A 10,000-nucleotide genomic window follows, 5' to 3' on the forward strand; every position below is an offset into this window, starting at 1 on the left:
CGCAGAAGATGATCCAACAGCTCCACGTTGCTGGTAAAGAAGATCCCAGCGGGACACTCAGGACAAGCAACGTTAAATCGCTTCTTTGGCAGCTGATAATCTTGCGGTTCACTGTTATCTTCTCCACCTACAATACCATAGTAGTACAACTCTAGCGCCACTGTTTCATCCTTTTCCATGGTTTGCTGCTTTCTAATTCTGTTGCTAACTAGCTCCTGCGATGCCACAGGCTTAGGTGCTGTTTTGGTGGCATGGCTGCTGCTACTAGTGGCGGCTGCCGCAAGAGAAGCACTTTCCTGCTCCTGTTTGACCTTCTTCAGCAGAATCTTTTTCGGTGGATCCGCCTGTATAGGAACCGAAGCTACGAGGGGTTTGTGGGTTTGCCCTGCTGATTTGACGGTTGCCTCAATCGGTGCCAAGGTAGCCTTATCAGGTGTTACTACGCGTAACATTTAATAATTCGACAATTAGACAGAAAATCGATTAGTCGCAGCACTTTCAGTATTAAAAACGAAAGCATCAAAACTAAGGTTTTAAGAATGATTGAGACTTTTAAAAATATGATAAAAACTAGCAAGGTTTATTTGCGTTTGCGCCAGTGGTTTGCTTGTATTAACGTAGTTCGATAATCCGTTACCGATACGTTTCGGTCCCATTCTCATCACCCATCACTTGCTCTCATTTAGTTTTGTTTCGCACCAGCCAGCCACACCTTATACCGTAATGCGCATATACGTGTGAGAAGATGGGAAAAAGTTCTTCTGTAGCGAAGATGGGACGAAATGGAAGAGGAAAGAGGTGGGTGTACGGGCCTTCTGCTGACACAGGGCAGCATTGGAAATGCGTGTGTCTAAAACTAAATCACTCTTTACGAGGCTTTACTCTGCTGAAAGAAGAAAAAAAAGAAATGAAAACAAGTGATGCGTGAGTGATTATGGGTGACACACAAAACGCAACTACGAACGCATCGTATTTGGTGGCAGAAAGTTCTTAATCTTTGCTTCGTGGATCAAACTATCGATCTCGATCTTGTTACACATTATGCTACCACTTCGAAAGGGTTTGTCGTGAGGCGTGAGAACTGAGCTATGTTTGTGAAAGGGCAACGTTAACGTCTGTTGGAAACATACCCGACTGATTGGGTTTCCGTCCGCGTTTCGGCGAATCCTGTGCTGCTGGAGTTTCTGTATCAAACTGCCATTGACGGAACGGATCAGTGGACACCTGATGAGGGATGAAAGATACCGAGGAACATTAATTCAATTAAATACAGCTCAGAAACCCAGCTTGCAAATTACCTTAGTCAATCGCGTAAGCAAACTCTCCTTGTTATCCAAGCGAACCTGCTCAGCAATATGCTTCAAAATATTGTCGAAGGTGGTGGCCGGTGTGCTACCGTACATCTCACGCCATACTAGCTCATTCAGAAACTGCTGAATTATCTGCCGCGAGAGCAGCGATAGGGTACTTTGGAACATACGGGGCACGATGCTACGCAGATAGTTCATAACGTTCGCATTGCTGTTCTTAAAGGCGGCTTCAGAAGTCGGGGTTTGAAGGACATGCCTGTAGCCCATGCCGTTCAGTGTGCCCTTGTCAACAGTCAGGTCAGTGACGATAAGGCTTTCTTTGTGTGCCCAGTCTGCGAGAGGTTCCAAGATTTTCGCGAACCGTTTCTTGTAGCTGCGATCTCCGTCACTGGGAGGATCTACGGCGCGAAGGCGAATCAATTTAGCTTCTCGGTCGAGCACGCCCAATACCTCGACCTTGACCTGCCGCTGTTGTCCGTCCTAAAGAAGGAAGCAATAATGTTATGTTATTGTTTTGTTTCTCCCTTTTAGTCTGGGAATTACGTTACCTGGCTCGTAGTTCCAAGTGAGATGACGCCAACTTCGACCACCTTTCCAAGGCCACCAAGCACTGGCATGTGCTGGGTCAGAGCAACGCTACAGACGGAGCGTAACAGCGTATAGAACCGCTTCATGTACATGTTGTCCACCTTCACCCAGTTGGCAACATTGGCCACACTCGTCTGGCAGGCCCAGTGATAGATCAGCTTCAGCAGGACCGCCGGAGCATGAGAGGACTCCTCAAACAGCGAACCATTGAAGACCGACGTGAACCGTGCCGGACAGCACTCACTGATCCATACGTATCCGCCGGAATGTATGAACTTGGACACATCCGAGTACATGCCCAGCTTCAGCGGTTTCTTGGGATGTAGCTTACATTGTTGTTCCGATTTCAGTAGACCCTGCTGTATGAGCCACTCGGTGAATTTACCGGGCGAAAAGACGAGCACCGACTTTACCCTCGCATCGAGCGACGGACGATCATTCGGAACCTTCTCCGGCATTCGTAGCGATGGTCTTGCGACGACCACCAGCGAGGGGAACGTTTTGCCCTGGATTTTACTAAAAGAGATTTCCCGCGAATCGGCCGCCGTGCTGGTGGCATCGTCCGAAGTCAGATCGACAACCATGGAGGGTTCGGCGGTGACACGTTTCTTCTCCTTGTCGCCTGTAACTACGCGCAAACCTCCAACGGCATTGTACTCGTTGGGTTTCCCGGCACCACCACTGCCATAGCTGGAGCTGCTCGTCTGAGGGATAGGGGATTTCAGTGCCTTTTCTCGTTTCGGAGTATCCACCGATTTCGACGGTTTGACAACCTCTTCCTGGGATTTCTTATCCTTGACTTTCATGCGCTTTGAAAGTGGCATATAATCTTCCTCATCGTCGTCCGGCATGACCGGTGACGGATCCCGGAAGTCATCGTCCGAAAGCGGGACCGACTGGCGCGTTCTTCGTCGTGTCGCTGTATCCGTTGGCGTTGCCGGTGCAGCGTTCTTTGAAGTGGATACTACTGCTGAGCCCGCTAGTGGTGCCAGAGGAGGTGGCGCGTGTGAATGTATCTTTTTCTTGGCGGCCAGTGCAGTGACGGGCTGTGAAATTTGATCCAATCCGGGCACGGGTCCCAACACCTGGTAGGCGGTGAACACTTCACCGGAAAATATGTTCGTTCCACCGCTTTCCTCCACGATCGCCTGCAGCTTGCTGCGGATTGCGTTGTGTTCCTTTTCCGCCTTCTCGTAGGCCGCTTTCTGTGCCGGGCTCAGCACATCCTCCCAGCAGTCCAGATTCAGTGTCATTTCCACTTCCATCGTCCGGCGCGCCATTTTTGTTCGACGCAAGCCAAGCGCGCCAGGGGTGCAGGTTTTGGATGCTTCCTGTGGTCAAACAATGAAACGGATGGTTTCAAAGCAATGAAAAACACGTCACTAGTCTCGCTCTTCAATGGGAAACGTACCGAGGAGGGCGATTTTTGGAAGTTAATATCGTGATTTCCTCGTTTTTTCCGGAGATAACACAAACTCGCTATTTTTAGCGTCACTGTCCCAAGCCCAGTGTTGCCAGCTCGTCACTCGTGGCTGTCAAAACATATTTTCTTTTTCAATTTCGTTTCATCACATTTTGGGGGGTGTCCTGTGCAGTCCCGTGAAATTCCAGAACCAGAAACCGCAAACAAGATGTTCCACATTATCCGGAGAAGCATTTCAACCACGGCATCGTTGAGCGGAAAGAAGAACTTTCGCAAGTTTCTCCTGTACAACAAACGTGGAACCAGAATCTTCAAACAACAGCGAGCGGCGAACCCCGATCTCTACCCAGACATGCCGATCGACAAACGCGGAGTGCGGGATACCGGCGTCACGGTGGACGGAAAGTTTGTTGAAATCCCGGAACGGATCCCGGAGCTAATTGTGCCCAATCTCGAGGGCTGCAAGCTGAAACCCTACGTTTCGTACAAGGCCCCGGATGTGGTGCAGTCAGAGTTCACCAGCCAGGATCTGTTCAACGCCGTGTACTCGCAAAAGATTATCGATGATTGGAAGAGTGGCAAGCTGAACGAGGATGGCAGTCCGGCGGAGCCATCGGCTGAAGAGGCTCTCACGAAGGAAGAAGCATGGATTAAGGCCAGAAAAACTGGGTCCGATATGTTTTAAGTCGTGCATCTGCATGCCATTGTTTTCAGTCAATAAAACTAGGTTTATTCCGGGAGAGTAGTACAGAGTAGAGATCCGACTGGTTCCTTTTAAAGTAGGCTTTGTCGTAGCGAATGCAGCTTCTTAACCCATCGCGCCATCCGCTCATCGTCCTCACCCTGAAAGAACTGCAGAACGACAAGAGAATGATTGGACCGACTAAAGTACGTTACAGTCATGCTTACCAAGGGATGGAAGAGGGGATCTTCCTCGAGCACCGGTTTGTCTGCTGCCGGTATTTTGATAGTCTGAGAAGCTAGGTCTATGACTATGCTGCCGGCCGGGGTGGCAGCCTGCTTACGAGTTGAAATGAACGCTTGAGGAACGAACTCGTCGGCATCAAGTTGTTCTACTTTGGTGGTTTTCTCCAAAGCATCCGCGACAGCATCAGATTCCGTCAATGATTTGAAAACGTATTCCTTCGGCGGTGATTTTCGGCTAGTTGTGGGAGCCTGTTTTGTTGAATTTCGCGATTGGTGAGACGATCGTGTGCTTGAACCGCTGGCACTGCTGGAGGAACTGCTGCTCGAGCTGCTGGAGGAATCGGAGCGCGAGCTGCTGGACGATCGGCGGTAGCGTTCCCTTTCGCGAGATTTGCGTCTCCGGTAGCGATCGCGCGAGGGTGATTTCCTCCGGGTAGACCCCTTGTAGTGCCGGTCCTTGGATCTGCCGCGATAGGACGATTTCTTCTCATGCCGGTACGACGAGGACGGAGTTACGGAGCGCGACTTTGAACGATCCGACCGCCGTCTCCGGCCATTATCTTTGTGCTGGTACTTTTTGTCATACTCCCGCGATCGTGAACGACGCTTTTTTGTGGTCTTACTGCTGCGATCCGATCGGCGCGATCGTGAGGGAGATCTCGAGTACGAACGGGGCATTTTGTTCCGGTTTTACACACTTTGCACGGCCACCAGGGGATTTGTTTACCCTTTTCCCGAAGAGCCCAGTGTTGCCAAACCAAGCCATGCAGGGTTGGGTTGGGAAAAGTGCCGCGCCTGCCGCGGGAAAAGACAACGCCGTGAGGCCTGTCAAAGTGAAAATTAAAATGGTGTGCGCTTGTTTGTGACGGCGGCTTGCGTGTTGGTATCTTCGAAGAAAATCGTAAATCCTTGGTCAAATTACAGCGCTAGAGCGGAAGCGCACGTTGTGCTATTGCTCGCCGTCCCCGCGGATGCGAATCCGATTGCTAAAACCGGTAAATATCACTCCGAGGGCGCTACCCACCGTTCCGTCTAGCGTCGCTGCGTGGCTTGGCTTGAGGAACGCGCCTTCTTCGGCAAGCCTTTACTGAGATGGCCAGCTCACTACGGGGTCTGTCCGCGGGACTTGCGGCGAGCCCTCGAAAAATGTATTTTGTCGAAAAAAGGCCGGGTGTCGATGAAATTAAACCTCGGCCAGCATCCACCATACACGGCTGGAACCGCCTGAATGCGATTTTAAGTTTCCCAACAAACGCGCGAAAAACGACGCGCTGAGCCCACAGTGTTGTCTTCTTGTTGTTATTGTTACGCTTGATAGGGACTCTCTGAAGAGTTCGCGTATGATGTGGGATAAAATATGATAAGCGTTGGAATGATCTCGATGATAAACGTTGGAATATTTTGTTCAAACTTTCCTTTTCTTTGATTTTGTTTTAGGCAAACAGTTGTAGTTTCCGTTTAGCGGGTGGCTAAGCAACTCGTTATACGATGGAACAGAACAAGGATGAAAATGTTGTTAGCCTGCAAGCGGTAATCGAAGAAGCCGTTGGCGAAGAAACAAATGAAGATACTGCTGGTACAAGTAACGAAGGCGGTGTGGTGAGCGGCACACCGATGGAGTCGACGGCGGCGACCAACGTTGAAGGGGACTTGCTTACCTCGGACGAATCAACACCCCTGCCGGAAGACGCCGCAGGGACCGAGGAAGACGTGATAGAAGAGATCCTAGAAGAGGAGTTAGTGGAAGAGCTGGTTGAAGACGATGGGCAAGCGGGCGAGGATAAACACAAACCTCCGGATGACGACGAGACGGATCGTTTTGAGCCACAGTTGAGTACGGTGGTTGAGCAAAACGAAGAGCACGAGTCCGATGGCGACGAGAGGCTTAATATGATCGAAAACAAATTTGAACCCAACAAAGAAAAGAACTTATCGACAAGCGAATCAACCGCTGCTATTGACTCCGAAGGTTTGAAAGCAGAAGAACGACATAACGATGATAGCATGAACGAGTCGTGCCAACTTCAGGACATAGAGATGAGAGATATGGACGAGAGTCACGCAAGGAATGATGGTGATGGAGATCGATCGACCGATGCCGTGGATCCGTTCGATCAAGTGAGACATGAACAATCCTCACACGAAGAAGATAGTGGCCGGATCGAGGAAAGTAACGCTTCTTTGGCCCAGACGGATGAGCCAGTCACTAAGGGTGAAGAACAGCACGCCCAGGGAGAAGAATTCGGAAACGAATCCAATGGCTCGGAACAGACGGGCGATGAAACTGCTGGTGTAGTAGAAGAGCAAAGAGGAGGTGAAAACGAAAATATCAGTCTGCTTCCGGATCATCAGAGAGTTATCTCGGAAGCGGAGAAGGCTCAAGCGGCCGCCACAGAAGAGGCAGACAACGCTAAGGCTGCTGCGGAGCAATTGCAGCAGGAGGAAGAAGAGAGAGCTGCAGCCTCACAAGCTGCAGAAGCTGCAGAAGCTGCGGAAACTGCGGAAACTGCAGCAGCAGAAGAAACGGCAGAAGCTGCAGCAACAGTGAACTCTTCGGGAAAAGATATAAACGATGCAGTAGCCCAACAGGACGAAACAGTAACTGAAGCATTAGAGAACGAACAGCAGCATTTGGATACTGTTGAGATCCCAGATGGAGGCACGACTGGAGATAACGAAGCGGAATCTAGCGCTAATGACATCGTGGTCGCAAATCAGCCTCCAGCGGGAGCAAATCAAATTCGAGAACTATCAACACCAGTCGTGTCGGTGACCTGTGCACAGTGCAAACAAGTGTGTCCAATCTGCGTGTACAGCGTGACGCGCGATATTCCATCCGAGGGAGAGTCACAAGGGCCGGAGTATATTTGCTCGTTCGCTTGTGTTCAAAGCTTACGAAGTGCGTTTCCGGGCAAGTTCGAACTGATACAGAACCAGGTAGGCATTTACCCGATTTTCGAATACAATGCTACATGCAAACGCTGCTCGCGGGAAACGCTCTGCAAGTTTCGTTATCGTTCAGCGAAGTCTACCGACAACAACTGGCGGTACCTTTGCGAGATGAAGTGTGTTCAGCACATGACCAGCATCAATTCGGAGAAGTTTTGCCTGCTCAAGACGCGTTACACAATTGAAGAGAAAGTTCCACCGATGACCGAACCACGGCGGTGCATCCAATGCTTCGATAACAAACCGTGCCAATTTTCGTTCAACCAGGATGAGGACGAACTGTTCATCTGTCAGAACGACTGCTTAAACTTGCTAATGAAAGAACATCCGCAGCTGTTCCGCTTGAAGCGCTACTCGGTACGTGTGCGTACGATGCCGAAAGCCGCTCCTACCGAGCCGCGGTCCGACGTTGCCAATATTACAGCGCGAACGGAAGAGGAGATCGAAGCAGCGCGCGTCGCCCGTGCAGCTTCATTCGAGCGTCGATGCTGTCACTGTTCGATCTTAATTGTATCGACCTCCGAACACCGGTTGCAGTGGGAAGCGATGGATTTTTGCGGCGAAAGGTGCCTAGCGTCCTATCAGAATAGCAAAGGGTCACACTGCATCCAGTGCCAGAATGCAGTGTCCGTCACCAGCCTTGGCAAGTACTGTGTGCGGTTTGGCTTTAACGTGTGCCAGTTCTGCAGCGCCGGTTGCTTGGATACGTACAAGAAGAAATTGAAGAACTGCTGCTTCTGCCAGAGGGATATCTCAGCCGAAGGTGACAGCATTGTGGTCAGCCGTGGCAGTACAAAGGGTACCTTCCGTGAATTTTGCAACTTGGATTGCCACCAGCGCTACAAGTATGCAACCATACCAACCACGAAGAAGAAGCCGCAGATTTGCTCTGTGTGCAATCACAAAAAGCCAACCAGCGTGATCGTTCGATTGGAAACGAAGGAGCACTACTTCTGCAGCTCACCGTGCTTTTCCGCGTTCAAATTCGTCAGCAACATTACCCCGGACGAGTGTGCCACGTGCGGGGATTACTTTGAGCGTCAGGCAGTCGGCCAATCGTACACAATTTTTCCAAAAGATGCATCCAAGAAGGTGTCGGCATTTTGTACGCAGATATGCATGAACCTGTACATCAGCAAGAACCGAATCATCGAGTCGTGTAGCTGGTGCAAGGTGAAGAAGTACAACTTCGATATGATCAGCAAGAGCTGCAGCAACACGCTGCTCTGTTCGTTGAATTGTCTTCAACTGAGCCAAGTTTCTTTGAATGCAATCGCGATGAAGGAATCACAATGCGACCACTGTGGCGTGGTGAAAACGCCACAGTATCACTTGACGATGAGTGATGCGAGTTTGCGTAACTTCTGCACATACCAGTGCGTCATGCTATTCCAGAGCATGTTCGGTAAGCCACCATTGTCTGATGCACAACAGCGGGCTGATACGCAAGAACCCACTCCGACAGGGTTACCAAAACGAGTTCGGAAGCTTGGAAATGTTCAACAACAGCAGCAACAGCAGCAGCAGCAGCAGCAGCAGCAGCAGCAGCAGCAGCAGCAGCAGCAGCAGCAGCAGCAGCAGCAGCAGCAGCAGCAGCAGCAGCAGCAGCAGCAGCAGCAGCAGCAACAAGTGGAAGCTGTAAATCAAGCTAAAGGAAAGCGTCCGACAAGAACAGCAGCTAACAACAATCCACACTGTGTGCCCGTGATAGCTTCCGTACATACATTGGCATCTGCTAGCGGCCGAAATGTACGAAGTAGCACGAAGGCGGCTACTATCCAGCAGCAGGGAATCAGTTTGCACGAGCTGCCGCAACTGCGCGTAGCACTGGAGCCCCTCACCAACATCCCCGCCACTGGGTGCGTTTCGTTGGCAGCATTCAAACCAAACCTCAATGCGACAACTACAATAAAACGGATTCCACTTGCTGCACAATCCGTGCAAGATAAATCAACAGTACCAGCACTAGCTCCGATCACCGTTAGTAAGACAACATCGTCGGCACCGATTGATACTCCCATAGATGATTATTCACCAGCCCCGGTCGCTCATACCATCGAAACTCAAACGCAGATTGTCACGATTCCGCCTACTCCAGTGCAAGTAGCAAACATCGCCACAATGTGTAAGCCGAAACAGGAGTCCAAGGCTGTGAGCTGTCGTCCGGTGCAGTGTGACGTCGGATGCCAGACAGAAAGTTGGCTGCAGCGTAAGCTCATCATCCCAATTCCGGTGCCGATGTATGTGCCGGTACCGTTGTTTATGTACTCGATGCCGACGCCCGTACCGGTACCGATTCCGTTGCCCATTCCCGTGCCCGTTTTCATCCCGACGACTCGCAATACGACCAACGGCATCATGAAGGAAATCAAAAAGATTCAGGAAAAGCTACCAACGGACCCGTATGAGGCGGAGTTGCTGATGATGGCAGAAATGGTGGCCGGTGAGAAGAAGAAGGAGGAGAGCGATTCCGATTCCGACGATATTGGTGTTGGTGTGACGGGTGACGAAACACCCTTCGAAGGTACTACCCATGAAATCGAACATAATGCTTCCTTCAGCGAAGATCTGGTGCAAATGGCACTGAAGATGGCGTCCTCCGAGTACGAGGACTCGCCAGTCGATCTCGAGTCGGCTATGCAAGCGAACACTATCTCGCAGCAAGAGGGATACGTGGACGACTCCCATCTGCAGCATCATCAGCTGCTCTTGATGGATCAGCAGCAACGGCAAACAACGTCGGCACTAGTGCAGCGGGGTCGGAAACGAACTCCCTCTGGCGTTTCGACACGCGCGTCGGCGA

At 50.8% G+C, this 10,000-nt stretch overlaps 4 protein-coding genes across 4 annotated transcripts in view; 2 read left to right on the plus strand and 2 right to left on the minus strand.

The window, feature by feature from the left end:
* LOC126571527 (uncharacterized) overlaps positions 1 to 3,393 on the minus strand; it is a 5,114-nt gene extending 1,721 nt beyond the window's left edge. The window contains exons 1-5 of the mRNA XM_050230104.1: positions 3,310 to 3,393; positions 1,859 to 3,229; positions 1,299 to 1,790; positions 1,131 to 1,224; positions 1 to 439 (exon numbers count right to left, since the gene is read on the minus strand). The exon at positions 1 to 439 is cut by the window's left edge and continues 169 nt beyond it. Coding sequence (XP_050086061.1) covers positions 1 to 439; positions 1,131 to 1,224; positions 1,299 to 1,790; positions 1,859 to 3,178 — 2,345 coding nt within the window. The 5' untranslated portion in view covers positions 3,179 to 3,229; positions 3,310 to 3,393. The remainder of the gene's footprint in view (positions 440 to 1,130; positions 1,225 to 1,298; positions 1,791 to 1,858; positions 3,230 to 3,309) is intronic.
* A 50-nt stretch (positions 3,394 to 3,443) lies between these two features.
* Positions 3,444 to 4,076, plus strand: LOC126571531 (39S ribosomal protein L41, mitochondrial). Its single transcript, XM_050230109.1, has one exon. It carries the CDS (start codon positions 3,530 to 3,532, stop codon positions 4,004 to 4,006), a length of 477 nt encoding a protein of 158 aa, XP_050086066.1. The 5' UTR covers positions 3,444 to 3,529; the 3' UTR covers positions 4,007 to 4,076.
* On the minus strand, positions 4,022 to 4,967 carry LOC126571530 (peptidyl-prolyl cis-trans isomerase G-like). Its single transcript, XM_050230108.1, has 2 exons — positions 4,231 to 4,967; positions 4,022 to 4,173 (listed from the first exon to the last, which is right to left on the minus strand). Exons 1-2 carry the CDS (start codon positions 4,924 to 4,926, stop codon positions 4,096 to 4,098), a joined length of 774 nt encoding a protein of 257 aa, XP_050086065.1. The 5' UTR covers positions 4,927 to 4,967; the 3' UTR covers positions 4,022 to 4,095.
* Positions 4,968 to 5,120: 153 nt separating this feature from the next.
* Positions 5,121 to 10,000, plus strand: part of LOC126571526 (uncharacterized) — a 6,652-nt gene continuing 1,772 nt past the window's right edge. Inside the window, exons 1-2 of the mRNA XM_050230103.1 lie at positions 5,121 to 5,243; positions 5,686 to 10,000. The exon at positions 5,686 to 10,000 is cut by the window's right edge and continues 342 nt beyond it. Of these exons, the coding sequence (XP_050086060.1) occupies positions 5,737 to 10,000 (4,264 nt within the window). The 5' untranslated portion in view covers positions 5,121 to 5,243; positions 5,686 to 5,736. The remainder of the gene's footprint in view (positions 5,244 to 5,685) is intronic.

Source organism: Anopheles aquasalis, chromosome 2 (genome assembly GCF_943734665.1).
Source record: "Anopheles aquasalis chromosome 2, idAnoAquaMG_Q_19, whole genome shotgun sequence".
NCBI lineage: Eukaryota > Metazoa > Arthropoda > Insecta > Diptera > Culicidae > Anopheles > Anopheles aquasalis.

Bases quoted from the DNA above. Each gene is read 5' to 3' on its own strand.
- LOC126571531 (XM_050230109.1), top strand. From the start codon at position 3,530: ATGTTCCACATTATCCGGAGAAGCATTTCAACCACGGCATCGTTGAGC.
- LOC126571530 (XM_050230108.1), bottom strand. From the start codon at position 4,926: ATGCCCCGTTCGTACTCGAGATCTCCCTCACGATCGCGCCGATCGGAT. The intron at 4,174-4,230 runs GTAAGCATGACT...GTCGTTCTGCAG, and splicing joins ATCCCCTCTTCCATCCCTTG to TTCTTTCAGGGTGAGGACGA.